The sequence below is a fragment of the Callorhinchus milii genome, unplaced genomic scaffold (assembly GCF_018977255.1).
Source record: "Callorhinchus milii isolate IMCB2004 unplaced genomic scaffold, IMCB_Cmil_1.0 Scaffold18, whole genome shotgun sequence".
Taxonomy (NCBI): domain Eukaryota; kingdom Metazoa; phylum Chordata; class Chondrichthyes; order Chimaeriformes; family Callorhinchidae; genus Callorhinchus; species Callorhinchus milii.
In genome coordinates, this window is record NW_024704759.1 from 5,580,373 (window position 1) to 5,597,027 (window position 16,655).

General features: G+C 44.8%; 1 protein-coding gene across 1 annotated transcript; it reads right to left on the reverse strand.

Moving 5' to 3' along the window:
* Window positions 1-3,734: 3,734 nt before the first annotated feature.
* On the reverse strand, window positions 3,735-12,737 carry sys1 (SYS1 golgi trafficking protein). The gene is made up of 4 exons (XM_007884391.2): window positions 12,528-12,737; window positions 7,394-7,729; window positions 6,509-6,576; window positions 3,735-5,763 (listed from the first exon to the last, which is right to left on the reverse strand). The coding sequence occupies exons 2-4, from the start codon at window positions 7,553-7,555 to the stop codon at window positions 5,523-5,525; spliced, it is 471 nt and encodes a 156-aa protein (XP_007882582.1). The 5' UTR covers window positions 7,556-7,729; window positions 12,528-12,737; the 3' UTR covers window positions 3,735-5,522.
* Window positions 12,738-16,655: the final 3,918 nt, after the last annotated feature.

Genomic DNA, 16,655 nt, shown 5'->3' on the forward strand with positions numbered 1-16,655 from the left:
CGCCTCGAAAGTCACGAGCGAACGGCCATTTATTAACTGATAATAACCCTAATAAATCCTTGCGTTCGATACAGCGCTTTACCGCGTCATCAAAGCCCTTCACGGGATAATACCGTCAGGTGCAGCGACCGGGTATTGCGTGGGCGAAACGCGGCAGCCAGTGGCGTACAGGAATGTCCCGCAAACAGCCATGGAGCGAGTGACTAATTTTATTTGGGGGATTGTTGACCAGGACACCGGGGGAGAGAAACTCCCTTTCACAGCCCCGCTCCCTCCTACCTCTCCGACCTACTATCCCCCTACCTACCTGCCCGTACCCTCCGTTCCTCTGGCTCCGGTCTGCTCCACGTCCCCCGCCCCAACCGCCCTACCATCGGTGGCCTTCAGCCTCTCAGCCCCGAGGCTCTGGAACTCCATCCCCCAGTGCCTTTGCCGCTTCCTCCCTTTCCTCCTTCAAGGCCGGTCTCAAGATCTTTCTCTTTGACCGTACCTTCAGCTCCCCTCTCGACTCTCTACCCCCTCCTCGCTCCCTCCCCTCACCCTGACCATTCCCCCCCCCACTGCTCGGGTCCTGACCCAACTGTCCAGCGCCTTGGGACATCCTCCCGACGTGAAAGGCGCTCTATAAATGCAATCTTGTTGTTGTTTTCTTTTTGAATAGTGTCATGGGATCTTTATTGTCCACCAGAACAGGCAAACGGGACCTTGGTTTAACATCTCATCTGAAGAACGACACCTCCAGCAATGCACCAACCCCTTGAACCCACAATTTTGTGACTCAGACATGAGGGTGATACCACTGAGCCAGGCTGACAATTTCAACCCAATTGAATTAATCTGGCTCATCTGCTGACCTCCTGGCCTCTGGACTGATGGATTCAGCTCCTCACAGGACTGGAGCTCCCAATTTACATGTACACAGCACCTTTCACATCGAGAGGACGTCCCAAGGCACTGGACAGTCCAGGGTTTGCACCCGAGCTGGGGGTGAGGTTGAGAGAGATAGCCGAATGTCCCGTCAGAGTGGAAGGTCGACCTTGAAGGAGGTGAGGGACTTCGGGATGCAATTCCAGAGAGAGTGGTGGGGTAGGTAACCTGAAAGCCCGACCATAAATGGTGGTGAAGCAGGCTGGTGCTCGCTGAGCGAAGGGTATGCCCGCAGTGGCAGTGTTTGAGGAGGTGGCAGCGGTAGGGTGGGGTGAGACCAGGGGGGGATTTAAAGTTTGGGTTGAGGATCTTTGAACACGATGCCCTGAGGAGGGTAATTCCAGCATAGCTCGGAAATGAAATTATGGATAGAAGTTTTGTAAAAATAATAAAGAAATTGAATAGTGACCAGGGAGCTATAGCTATGTGACTGACTCAGCAAATTTGTTACCAGTTCCTCCTGGTTTGGGAGTCTATGGTCATGAGGTAGTAATCTCACGTGGGTTATTGCAGAACTAAGCCACATGATTCACTGCTTTCTGGTGTATTTTTTGCCAATGATGATCTACATCAGCAAATAATCCTGATGTGCTTTTGCTTTTTTTTGAACTCTGAAACTCTCTCCCTCTAATCCCTCCGCCTTTCCCCCTCCATTTTCAGGTCGGGTCTGAGGACCTTCCTCCACTATCAAGGTCTGTAGGACTCTACCTTGCCTTGAGGGAATTACTCCCCAAGGCATATAAATGCAAGTTGTTGTTGTCATTACTCTCCATTTGGTCACATGAGGCAAGTCCAACAGATTGGAGTTTTCACTGATTAAGCTGCAAACCCAGATAAAGAGGAAGCAACAAGCAGTGATTTATTTTCCAGTTATACCACTCAACTGTAGGAAGGAGAAATGAACGAAAGAGCTTTACAGAATGTGAAGGGCAATCTGAGCACAGTGGTGGTGCGCGGGCAGGTCATCAGGTCAACTGAATAAATGACTTTGGTTCTGCCAGTGACCATCAGCAGAGGTTATAATTGATCACATCCTTATGATGGTGGCGATATCCAAGAACAACAGCAGATTACATTTGTACAGCGCCTTTCACAGTGCAAGGACATCCGGATAATCAGGGTTTCGCACCTGAGCTGGCGGAACCAAGGCCATTTATTCAGTTGATAAGCTGCTCAAGCACTACGCTCAAGATTGCCCTTCACATTCTGTAAAGCTTTCTTTCAATTCCCCGGCCCACAGTTGAGTCATATTAGAAACAGGAACTAACACATCTGACTGTGGTGACAGTTTTAACTAGAAAACAAGTCACTCATTTTCCTATCAGTCATAATGATACATCAGTGCTGGCAAACAGAAGGCTAAAAGTTATGTAAAATCACTGGTTGCAGTGAGCTGCAGGTTTGGAATGAGTGGGAGAGAGAATCGGAGGAGCACCAGCTCTTTTTACTGTCACCTTCACAATGTTTCCGAAACCTGTTTTTTCACAGTTCTTGAAAGAAAATCTGCTTATAAATTGCAGCTGAATTTTTTTTCATAATTCTGTACAATCTTAAATTTTAAGACAAATGGAATTTGGGGGTCTCTGGTGTGGCCGGGAGTCCTTGGGATTTCCAGCTTTCTGTAGACTTTAAAACAGCTCAAAGCGTGCCTTGCGGGGAGTCAATGCATGTAGTTTAGGACTGGAAATGAATTAATTTAAGTCCACATATAATCAATCCATTTTACAGTGTATTCTGTGAAGCAGAGCCTGAGGAGAGAGACTGGTTGACCGTGTTGGCCAGCAGGGGGGAGAGAAGGGAGAGTTGAGTGACCAGCAGTTGGGTGGGGAAGAAGTTGAGGCAGCAGGTGGTGAACTTCACCCGGGTGATTGTGGTTGAGAGGGAGAAGGGAGAAATGGGGGCAAAGGAGTGTAAGGAGTGGGGAGTGGCAGGAGCCGTGGAGAAGGGAGAAGGTGGGGTGGAAGGGGACATGGGGAGATAGGACCGATGCAGCCAAACGGATGTGGCTCAGTGGTTAGAGCACTCACCTTGCAAACGAGACACCTGGGTTCAATTCCAGGCAGAGGGCGAAACCTCGGGCAAGTTTGCTTACTCCACACAGAGCCTAATAATCATCCCTCCAAAACAAAACAACAATAAATTGGTCATTTTTAATCCACGACTGTTTGTGGGACGCTGCTGTGCGCAATTGGCTGCTGCGTTTCACCCACAAATATACAATCAATTCACTTTACAGCATATTCTGTGAAGTGCTTTGAGATGTTGAGAAGATGTGAAAAGCGCTATATCAAATGCAAGGATTATTATTATTGAGAAATATTCAATCAAGAAAAAACTAGAAACAAACATTGATTTAAAACAGACTCACTTAGACTTGTTCAATTGGCCAACACTGGTCTATTTGAATTGAAAACATAATAATAATCCTTGCATTTGATAATGCATTTGCCTCCACATGACCCACTCTGCCTTCCACATGACCCACATTGCCCGGCTACTGCATTTATCACATCTAGGCTCGACTACATGCATGGACTCCCCACAAGGCACGCCTTGCCTTAAAGTCTAAGGTAAGCTGGAAATCCCAAGGACTCCCACCACACCAGATCTCAAATTTCACTCCGTTTGTCGGCCTTCCCAACTCTTCTCCACCAGCTGCAGATCATCTAGTACTTTGCAGCTCGTGTCCTCTTCTGAACCTCTATCAGCCCCACCCTCACCATCACCCATCCCCAGAGCATCGAGTTCAAAATCCTTGTCCTCGCCTTTAAGACCCTCCATGGCATTGCTCCTTCCTACCTCTGTGACCTGCTAACCCCATATCAACCTGTCTGCTCTCTCTCCTCAGCAGACTCCGTCCCACATTCTGAAATACACCTCTGCAAAGGATTTGGATTAAAACATATTTCTTTTACTTCTTTCTATTTGCTCTGGAATTCCAAATTTATCTGAAAAATTAAAGCAATCTGGACACACATAGAGATCGGTGGTATTTTGACTTGTAAATGAAGAACCTGAGAGCATGAAACCTCCCGTCGTTACTGTTGTGCCAGTTGTTTGTGCTTGTATGAATCAGTACCCTCCACATTCTGGCTTTGTATGGGTCTGAGAAAAGGTGGCCAATTCATATTCCGATACAGTGTCTTTCACGCCAGGTTGTTGTTTCACAGCGCTTCAGAGGATTTAAAGTGTAGTGACTGTATCTTTCAGGCTTAGAAGAGAAGTGAGGACAAGGCATTTGACAAGTTGAAGCAAGACACAAAATGCAAAATATTAGCAACCGAATAAACCTGAGCTTCAGCTTAAGTACATTAATGTCTACATTCAATTGTTTGTGTTCATAAAATGTGGCATAAAAGACCAGAGAAACTAAGCATTACAAATACAGAGGATGGAATTAAACTCTTCCATCAGAACAATTCACACAGCTGGTCACAATTCAGATCTTCCATTTCGAATACAGATCTTGAAATCTTACAGTACAGAAGACCATTTCGGTCTGTCCTTTCCCCACATCCTTGTCTAAAATAGCCGGTTCCCATAAAACAAGGGCATCAGCTCATTGCAGCATTCATGACACAGGAAAGTCGAACATTGGAGAAAACTGGTGCTAAAGCCAGCCAAGAGATTTATTCCTCAATGACTTTTAAACAAAATACTGTAGAAGTAAAGGGCACGTCATGCCGATCAACTGTGGTACAGAAATCATCACAATGAGCTGCATGGAACATTTCCACAGACAGTCCTGAGGTTAGGAGCAGTCCTAATTTCAAAGTACTTTTACCACTTCATTTCTTAACTATTTTACATCAATCAAGAAGTAGTGCTATAATCAAAATAAGAGGGTTCCTTTTTTTTTTGCTTAATTGGATGAAATTGTGCAATGCCTCAGATTGACCCAACGTTCTCTCTGCCCAAGGACTGTGTCCATTTCAGGCTTGGATTTGTTGTCCAGGATTCCTGGTCTTTCCAATTGCTGTGCGAATGATTAGAACTGCACATTCCACTGTACGGACTGTCAATGTTCATGGGTCGCGATGCTGCATTCAGAGACCATTTAGATAGAAAATGTAGGGAGTGATCAGTGGAACGTAGAAAGCTTTAGGCATAAGGCTGGTGGGTTCTTAACATACAACCGCAAGTTGAGCTAAAGTGGCCAGTGTGTGCTGTACGGCTACACATCCAAAGTACGTCCCCACACGTTCAGTGTATTCAGCACGTCTCCTGCACAAGAGATCAGAGAACTAAGAATCCCATAGGATCCAATCTTAATAGGAACAAATTTGAACTCCTCTCACCAACACTGCGAATCACAGATACATGCTTAGAAACTCATAAAGCTTATTTTACACAAGACATTTGCCACTCAACAGATTATATGGTAATCAAAATAAAAATGGAACGCTCTGTATTCTGTGCACAAAAGTATACCGTTTTGTAAAATTCTTCTTTGCCAACATTAAAATGAATGTGAGGATTAAAAATGTTCTTTTTTTTAACACTGGTTGTTAGGACAGTTTCTGGAGAATCAGTGGAAGTGGTGAGTGTGAACGAGCGAGCGAGCACTCGGGGAAACACACACATCTGTCAGGAGTTCAGAGGTTGGATTTGGGTCCAGTGTTCACGGGGATGGCTCGGAGCTCTGTCCGCATACACAGATATTCCCCTATTACAGCCATCAGTGCAATGCACACAATGTTCACTAGCCACCAGCTCAGCACTGTGGGAAAGTGCCAATTGTAGAAGCAGCAAGCCACCAGGTGGAAGATATGAACCGTCACAGTGAAATCCAAGCATTGCTTTCCTCTTCGGATGAAATACCAGAGCCCCAGTGCACTGGTGAAGGAAACAACAGTGTTACTTCTATGATGTTTTTATAATTATATAGTACTTTGTTGCAAATAAAACACAGTTTGTGGGAAACTGCTGTATGCAATTGGCTGCCGTGTTTCGCCCACAAAATATACATTCAACTCACTTTACAATATATTCTGTGAAGCTCTTTGAGACGCCTCGAAGGCACGATAAGGCACTATATCAAATGCAAGGATTATTATTATTATTATTATATTCACACACAGCACAGCCTATACTAATGCTCCCTGCACACTGTCCCATCCAGCAATTGGAGGAAATCAAGTCAGTTCAGTTATAATAATCTACTATACCCCCACTAGAGGTCATCCGTGCCCTTTAACACTGAGTCCATTACCAGTCGATTCTTATGCTTTGCTATTAAACTGTGCCCTGAACAATTACAGTGTTAGCAACAGAATAAAGCATTGCATGTGGCCGTGCTCTCTAAGCCCTCAGTGGGTTAAGAAACTACAAAACAATATTCACAATCTACAATACATATATTGAGGTTAATTAACTTTATTATTTTAATATAGTGTTTAACATGATTACTAAAAGAACCAGCACAATGTAAACACACCACATACTGTAATGTTACAGTTACTGATACACACACAAACAGCACAGTACACACATAAACACAGTCATGCCAGCAACTGGTATACACACACGCACACACACTGATCCCCACACACACAGTCACGCCAGCGCTGGAGATACTTACCATGTGAGCGAATTGAGAACAAACGCCATCATTGAGAGCCTCCCCTGAGCTGTGGAAAATCCCAGAACCTGAACACAACAAAAGGATCAGCATTATAACAAGGAAGACAGACCGTTAATCTCAACCTAAGAGAAACTGCCTGGCAATGGATCAGTGTCTAATCAGATTGGCAGTACAAAGCCAACGTGTACTTCAATTTAGCCAATTGCCGTTGACCATTAATCCTCTAGTTTTCCCATTAAATTTCAACGTGCCCCTCTATACCCTGGAGCCTATACCTAGAGATGAACTCGAAGTAAGAGGTCAGAGGTTGTACTTTAACATGTTTGGAGTTGGTAATTATACTGGATCCTCAAAAATGGTAGAGATTTTGAAAGCAAGCCAATACATATGGCATTCTGACCAATGGCAGGAATGATTCAATATAGAAGGAATAATAATAATCCTTGCATTTGTTACAGTGCTTTTCACATCTTCTAGACATCTCAAAGTGCTTCACAGAGTATACTGTAAAGTGAATTGACTGTATATTTGTGGGCGAAATGTGGCAGCCAATTGCACACAGCAGTGTCCCACAAACAGTCGTGGATTGAAGTGACCAATTTATTATTGTTTTTTTTTCTTGAGAGTTTATTATCAGTCGTGTGGAGTAAGGTAACTTGCCCAAGCTTTCGTCCTGCGGGGAATCGAACCCAGGTCTCTCGATTGTGAGGTGAGTGTTCCACAAATCACCTACCACCTGATGGAGGAGTTCCATATAGGGGAAACTCGACTGTCTCCCCCCCTACTCCCCACACAGATGATGCACAATCAGGTACCTATAACACAGGACACTGAATTGGCCATCCTTACTGTAATAAGTTAAGTTTTCAACAGGTGGTTTACCTCATAACTAAACACTTGATCAAGTGAGCGATTATTGTGCACAAGACTGTCCACCAGAGCCAGCCAAATGCCCAGGAAGCTGTAGTAGATGCATTGCATAAGGACAATCTGAGATATGATGAGAACTGGATCCCACACGTAGCTTCGGAAGTGGCCAGCCATTCCTGCAGCTCGATCACAATTACCCAGCCAGCACAGCTTCGGTCGTGTAGAACAGCTACTCAGTCCTCAGCGTGTAGGAAAGGAGCATGATGTTCATCCGAGTAAAGTTGCTGTAACAGAAGGTCTGCAGCACCGAAGCTCCACAATTCAGAACAGAGAATGCGGTTAAGGTACCTAAGAAAAGGAGAGAAACAAAATTACAAAAGAGCTGAGAACAACTCAGTCCCCATCCATTCAGCTCCCGCAGGGTTGCTGACAGTAATAACAGTGGCTGCCCTAACCTGGGACTCTTGAGGCCAACTGCAGGAATGCTTGCCTATCTGCCCTGTTCAGCAACCTCAGCATAATCCAGGTTATTGAACATAATGATACTCACATTTGATTTAGCGCATTAGCAGGTCAAATTGTCTCAAAGTGCTTCATAGGATATGCTGTAAAGTGGCGTGACTGTATTTTGTAGGTGACCACCAGATCTACTCACTGAACACACATCACTGCACTAACTCTGCACTTTCCTCTGAGCTTTTCCATATCTGTGTTTCTTTGAAAAGGTTGTATGATTGTTGAAAGATACTGACCTAGAAATGCGATCAGTTGTTTGAAATGATATCTCTTTACTATTGCAACTTCTTCCGAAACATTAAACGGAAACTCCCAATACTTTCATGATCATTTTCATCACACGACTCAGATTCCAAACTGAGGATGTGGAGTGTTGTGACAGAGCTGTCAAGACTATGCTCCGCAGGAAGCCGTAAAAAACAAAAGTCGATGGAAACAAATACCAACACCAAAGCTCCTCCAGACAGAGCACCAGCACGAAAGCCAAGATTCCCGAGGGAATAAAAATCTCTGAAATAGATCTTCGAAAGTACAGACAAGTGAATGGCAGAAACACATACAGGAAAAGCACAAGTCAAGCAGAAAGCCCCAACAAATCCAAGCTATCCTTAAAACACACCAACAGCAGCTTTTACAACAGCCCCTTGACTGGGAAAGCAAAATGAAACCCAAACAACAGCTATAGAGCTCTGGAGATAATGGATCCTTCAAAGGCAGAACCAGCCAAGTTAAAACTGTCATTCAGAGCTCTGTACAAACTGAACAAAAATAGCTGGGAAGTGGAGGCGTTGACAGAACAGGAGGCCAGAAGCCATGAAAACTGAAGATCGCACACATGGTACAGTGTCACACGCATCCACACACAGTGTCACATGCGCACACAGTCTGTCACACACACAGTCTGTCACAAGCAGTGTATCACACGCAGTGTGTCACTCGCGCACACTATAGGTGTTGCACACGCATACTACAGTGTTGCACACGCACACTACACTGTGTCGCACATGCACACTACACTGTGTTGCACATGCACACTAGTGTTGCACACTACACGGTGTCGCACACTACACGGTGTCGCACACGCACTGTGTTGCGCACATGCCACACTGTATCGCACACACACTACAGTGCGTCTAAGGATAGCTAGGCAGACATTGGTCTGAGGTGCTTGGTGCTTGTGTAGTGTAGGGAGTCAGGCTTTTGTTTCCTCAAACAGCGAGGGTAGAGAAATTGGATAAGATAAGAATAAACCCAGAGGAGGTACTAAAAAGCTTGTCAGTGCTCAAGGTAGATAAGACACCTGGTCCGGATGGGATGCATCCTGGGTTACTGAGGGAAGGGTGGAAATAATCATAGTAGTTGGAGATTTTAAATTTACCCGAAATTGACTGGGATCATACTGTGTCTACTGGTAAGATAGGGAAGGGGTTTCTAGAGTTAAAGGAAGACTGTTTTATGACTCAGCTTGTAAAAAAGCCAACAAGGGGAGATAACATCTTGGATTTGATAATGAACAACAGGGAGGACCAAACCTCCAACATAAAGCGTGAGAAACATTACGCAACAGCGATCACAATACAGTCACATTTGACATCAGAAGAATTGGTGAGGTTATAAAAACTCAAACAAAACTGCCAAATTTCAAGAGGACTGACTTTGTGCACCTGAGAAGTCTAGTCGGAGTGGGCCAGGGACGCTTAAATATGGCAATGGGAGTGGAGGACCTATGGAGTTCCTTCAAGGAGGTGATTATGAAGGCAATGGAACAATGTATACCCATGTGAAGCAAAGGTACCAAGCTTAAAGGCACTGTTCATGATTTGCTGTGGATGGGGCTACAAAGCAAATCATAAAGAAGAAAAAAGGCATTTAAGGCAATGAAGTAAAATGACACAGAATTAAGTTGGATTCAATACCAGAAGGCATGCCAGGACTACAAAAAAGGTAAGAAAAGCATTGAATTGAACATGGCAAGCAATGTGAAGAATAATAACATAACATTTTTTAGTTAGATTAAGAATAAAAGAAAAACAAGCAATGGAATTGGGCCACGAAGGTGGATTTGAGAGGGAACATGACAAATAAGGCTGCACAGACTGCAATAGTGCTAAAGAATTTTTTTGCACCAGAGGAGATGGGTAACCTATCTGATCTGGAAAGAGAACTCAAGGATGTTGCAGAGAAAAGTTGTGACCCGATTCATACCACTACCAGCACGGTTGCTGAGCAGCTGTGCAAACTTAAGGTAAACAAGTCTCAGGGTCGATTAAATTGCATCCGAGGATCCTTAAGGAACTAAGGGAGGAAGCTGCAGAGATACTGGCACAAATCTTTCCAAAATCACTGAATACTGGAGAGGTGCTGGGGAACTGAAGAAAGGCAGGTGTTATTTTTAAGAACGTTAACAAAAGTGACCCAGGAAACTACAGACCAGTAAGTTTGACATCCATTGTTGGTAAAATTATGGAGACTCTTATTAAGGTTAAAATCATGAAGCATCTGGACAGAAATAAAATCATAAGTGATAACCAACCAATATCGGTTCTTGAAGGGAAGGTCTTGCCAATCTAATTTACTGGTTTCTTTGACAGTGTGACAAGGCAACTTGATAAGAAATAAGGCTGTGGATGTTGTGTATCTGGATTTCAATAACACCTTTGATACACTTCCTCTTGAGAGGCTAGTACTGAAAGTAAAGAAAGTGGGAATCAGTGGAGGTATATTGCAATGGATATGCAACTGGTTGACCGGAAGAACCCAAAGGCTGGTGGTAGAGGGAATATCATCAGTCTGGGAAAATATTACCAGTGGAATTCCACAAGGGTCTGTTTTGGGACCTCTTACGTTGAACTTTTACAAATGATCTGGAACTAGGAGTTGCAAGCACAGTGGCTAAGTTTGCAGATGACACCAAGCTAATGAAGGTGGTAGATTGCGAAGCTGAACATGATAGGTTAAGATAGGAGGATTTGAACATACTTGGGAATTGGGCAGATTGGTGGCAGATGAAACTCAATATGGAGAAAGGAAAATACTTCACATGGAAACAAAAAAGTCCTGGAAGGGACTGTTATTTGAACGGAAGGAAAATAATATGTATGGAAAATTTAAAGGACCTGGGAGTCCTGATTGACAATAATTGAAGCTCTCCCAACAATGCTCTGTGGCAGTGAGTAAAGCAAACCATATGTTGCAATGTATCAAAAGATTAATAGCAAACCAAAATAGTGGGGTAATCCTGCCACTGTATAAATCATTGATAAAACTATACTTAGATACTCTGTACAGTTCTGGTCGCCGCAGTACAAAAAAGATATTGACGAAATCAAGAAGGTACAGAGGAGGGCAACCAAAATAAATGATTGAGGGAATGGAGAGACTGGACTATGAGGGGCGACTAAGTAAATTGGACATATTCGCATTGGAAAAGACAAGATTGAGAGGCGGCAGGATCCTTTAAGATTCTAAAGAGGCAAGACAATATAGACCAATATAGATCCTGTTTCAACTGTCCAAAATAGTAAAATCAGAGCACACGGCCTGCGAGTGAATGGGGGTAAATTCAGAACGAATCTACTCAAACACTATTTCAATGAGCGAATAGTGAACCTGTGGAACAGGCTCCCTGGGGAGACGGTTGAAGCAGGAAGTGTTGATTCTTTCAAACAAAGATCCGCTATTTTTCTTTTCCGAAATAACATTATGGGATATAGTACATAGGTAGTTTGGGACATATGTGCATGTGACCACCAGGAAGGTGAACTAAACGAACTGTGGACTTTTATAGTCTAGCATTTCTTATGTGTCACACACACTACATTGTGTCACACACACATACATACTCTACACTGTCACACACACCAGCTACACTGTATCACACACTGCACTGTATCACACACACACTACAGTGTCTCACACGCACACTAGCTACACAGTGTCACATGCGTCAACTAGCTACAGTGTCACACATGTCAACTAGCTACAGTGTCACACGTGTCAACTAGCTACAGTGTCACACGTGTCAACTAGCTACAGTGTCACACGCGCGCATTAGCTACAGTGTCACAGTGTCACACACACACCAGCTACATAGTCGCACACACACCAGGTACATAGTCACACACACACCAGGTACATAGTCACACACACACCAGGTACATAGTCATACACACACCAGGTACATAGTCACACACACACCAGGTACATAGTCACACACACACCAGGTACATTGTGTCATACACACACACACTACACTGTGTCACACACACAGTACACTGTCACACACACACACACAACACTGTGTCACACACACATACCCTACACTGTGTCATATACACAACACTACACTGTCACACACACACACTACACTGTGTCACACACTACACTGAGAGGCGGTTCGCGAAGCCTTTCCGAGTTGAAAGAGGAGCGACATTAAGTATAAAGATGACGATTATAATAAAGTAGAGACGGTACAGAGCTCCCCCACCCCCCTCCCCTCCCCCTGCCCCCTCCCCTCCCCTGCCCCCCCTCCCCCCCCTGCCCCCCCTCCCCCTGCCCCCACCCCTCCCCCCACCCCCCCTGCCCCCACCCCCCTCCCCTCCCCCCACCCCCCCAGGTCTCTGTGTCTTACCGGCGGGGGAGCCTCGGGTCCCCGACAGCACCAGCCGCGCGGAGGCCTCCCGGGCCCGGGGCCACCTGTCAGGCGCTGTCCCCGCCTCACACACACAGGGGCGGCGGCCGGGAGATGGCGGCGGCCGGGGGGCGGCCCTCGACAGCGCTTCACAGAGACACAGAGAGAGAGACGGCCCCGAACCCCCACAGCCGGCGCCACGGCAACGCGAACCGGAACCGGATGTCAATCCCCCCCTTCCCCTAGGACACTTCCGTTGACGTCACGCGCCGTGAGGTCGGCGCGTTGTGGGCGGCGCCATTTTTTTTCTCCTTTTCCCCTCTCCCCCTCTCCCCGTCCCCCCCTCTCCCCCTCCCTCCCCCTCTCCCCGTCCCCCCCTCTCTCCCTCCCCCTCTCCCCCCCTCTCCCCCCGTCCCCCCCTCTCCCCGTCCCCCCCTCTCTCTCCCCCCGTCCCCCCCTCTCCCCCTGTCCCCCCCTCTCCCCTCCCCCTCTCCCCCTAACCTCCCCACTCCCCGTCCCCCCTCTCCCCGTCCCCCCCTCTCCCCCCGTCCCTCTCCCCCTAACCTCCCCCACTCCCCGTCCCCCCCTCTCCCCCCGTCCCTCTCCCCCCCTCCCCTCCTCTCCCCCTCTCCGTCCCGGACGTCCTCCCGACGTGAAAAACGCTATATCAAATGCAAGGCTTATTATTATTATTATAACGGCCGCCGCCCGGCGACTCCGGTCCGAAACACCGATCGGATAGTTTTCGTTTAGGAAATAACACGACGGGATATTGTACATCGGGAGTTCGGGACGTGCGCGGGCGAAGGCCGGGCCGGTGGCAGTAGAACTGAGCTGTCGTTTCGTCGTTGGGGAACTTTGGAAAACTTGGTGAAGAGATCATCGAAGTCACATTTACTCATCAAACTCATTTACTCATTTCATCAAATCTACTCCCCCACTCACCCCGTCAGCCACACTTTCCGCTCATAAGCAAACGTGGTCCAGTACGGATCCGATGTTGATGTGCACGTTTTTCAACAGAGATCTTTGGTGTGGTGCGGGACCACTGGGTGAATTTTCCCTCCCTATAACCACGTGTCGGTCTACTTGTAACCGCTGAGATCAGCTAATCTGTATCAAATATATTAAATAATATATTAAAAAAATCACTGCATAAAAGAGAGAGTTTGTCCATCTTCTCAAATCTTGTCTTGATTCAAATTTCATTTAATTAAAATAGGTTCAAAATCATGTTTCTGAAGGTCCAGAAATTCACCGCCTATTTTGCAGTACTTGATGTTGACACTTGATATCGGGATCTCACTTTGTGAAGGTTAAACCCTCCTTTCGAGGCTCTGATAAACACCTGATCATAATAACTCACACTTTTCGAAGCACTTCACAGAGTTGAAATGGAAAATAGTAGGAAGCAATTAAAAATAAATTGGTCCCACAATTTACAACTGTTTGTGTGACACTGCTGTGCACAACTGGCTGCCCAGTTTCACCCACAAAATATAGTCAATTCACTCTCCAGTATATTCTGTGAAACTCTTTGAGACGTCTCGAAGATGTGATAAGGCGCTATATCAAAAGCAAGTATTATCATATTATTGTATTAACCGATATAACTGCAGTCAAAGATTTTAGATTCATAATAATAATTCTAATAGGAATAAGGGTTTTGAATTCACAGAACAAAGGGCCAGGATTGGGTCATCAGGATGGTGAAGGTTTTTCTGTAAGAGATGAGGAAGAGCTAAGTAAAAGATGTGTGAGGTAGAGGGTAAGGATTGAGTGAAGATGATTGGGGGAGAGAAGGGGTGAGGTGGAGGAGGAGGAGGAGGCAGAGGCGAGTGAGCAGATCATTTAAATTTTGGATACCAGGAAATCCATAACATCGTTGTATGTCCCTTTAGAGGGGAAGCTGGAAGGTATGTGGGCTGAGGGGTGGATCAGGGGGTTTGTGGTGGAGAAGAGGAGACTGCAGTCTGTCCTTACTCTTTGGGATGATCATTGAGTAAAAGGGAGGATTTGGCCACAGGAAAGGAGCCAATTTGACAATTAGACCAATCATAATGTACATTTTTTTGGTACAACAATACAAACTTAGTTAAAGCACACCTTTACGGTACTTTATGTCCTATATCGTATCTTGTATTTTACAGTGTACCATTCCTCAAATTGTGTCAAAGAAACAGTAATGTGTTGTAATTGGTGATTGCCGCCACCAGAGGGCAGGATTGCACTTTATACCTCTTTATACATTCCAGCAGAGAGAGCAAAGAGCCCAGGAGCCTGAGGAGGAACGGAGTGAGAACTCTGTTCGGGAATTAGGTGAGAGTGGGAATTTATATTGTCCTGGATTACTACTAAATAAGTACTTTGCAACTGTCTTCACAAAAGAAGACGATGCAACCAATGCCACAATATCGCAGGCAACAGTTTGAACAGAAATTGGATACGATAAAAATCAACAGAGAGGAGGTACTCAAAAGGCTGTCAGTGCTCAACATAGATAAGTCACCCGGTCCGGAAGGGATGCATCCGAGGTTACTGAGGGAAGCAAGGGTGGAAATAGTGGAGGCTCTGGCCACAATCTTCCAATCCTCTTTAGACACTGGAGTCGTGCCAGAGGACTGGAAGGTTGCAAATGTTACTCCCCTGTACAAAAAGGGGCAGAAGGATAAACCTGAGAGCTACAGCTAATCAGCCGAACATCAGTAGTAGGAAAATTTCTGGAGATTACAATCCGGGACAATATAAATTCTCACTTACAAAAATATGGTTTAATAAAGAAGTCAACACGGATTTGTTAAAGGCAGATTGCGTCTGACAAACCTAATAGAATTTTTTGATGAAGTGCCTGAGATTGAGTTGGATTGCTCTTTTCGGAGTCGGTGCAGACATGTGGCCTCTTTCTGTGCTGTATGATTCTATGATATCTGACATGGTCTCAGCTGAAATGTGAGTCAATGGTTTACATAGAATTACAGGAAATGTACACGGAAGGAAAAGATATGGGAAAGAGATAGATGCGTCCGCATTTATGTTGCATCTTTCACATAACATCTTAAACACTTCACAAAATAAAATTAATTAAAAATGAAGTGAATATTGTTATATTCACAAGCGCTCCGGGACGCTACCCGGTGTGAAGGGGGCTATATAAACACAAATTGTTGTAATTATGGAGGCAAAGGCGGCAGCCAATTTTCACCAGTGATGTCTTAAAAACGTGCAGATGGATAGCCAATTAATCTGTTGGGGGAGGTGGGCATTCAATTCCTGAGAGTACGAGAGTGAGTAACGTTTATTTCTTGTGTTGTAAATTTTATGTATTTTATTAATTTGCATTTAAATTCAAATTTATCTGAAGACATTTCAATCATTTGCTATATTCAATTTGAATCCCCTTTCCTCAATACAAATTTCAACCCCTTTTTCTTAATTCACAATCACACTTCAATTCCTCCTTTTGTGTAAATTCAAATGGGAGGATTAACTGTTACTGTAAAGAGAAACACAAATATAACAAAATGATCAGACAAGGATAAAGAAGGTATTTTAAGATCCGTTTTAATGCATTCATGCAGATGTAGCACAAATAAAGAATATTGGAATTACGAACACGACTGGTAAAAATGGTGAATTTGCTGCTACAGATTAGATGATTCTGTTATGACAGTCGTCAATGTTGTGAATATTTAGCTTCTCGAGATTTTTTTTAACTTGAAGTTGCTATATAATAAGTTTACAATAGTGACACATTGCAACCTGATGATGGAGCTGGGAGTGTGCAGAGTGTATCACAAAGCTATTAAGTAAGCGGAGGAGTTGAGATATTGATAGGAGATGGTACCACAGTTATAAAGGAGTGAATCTAACAGCTGAAGGGATTTCATGGCTGAAGCAATAGGGGTAGAAATTTGTAATGATAAAGGCGACTGAGTGGTTGTCTGGCTTGTCACCTTGACTGCCAGCTCAAGGTGAACAACCAGACAGCAAGCTGCTTATCCAAGTAGAGAGGCTGCAGGGAATTTTAATGTGGTAATTTCAATATCCCAGACATGCAGTGGACAGACCAGGAACACCCGGGAGGCAGGGCTGAAGGCACAAGCAATTTTGTAGAGGTAATTATCCTTT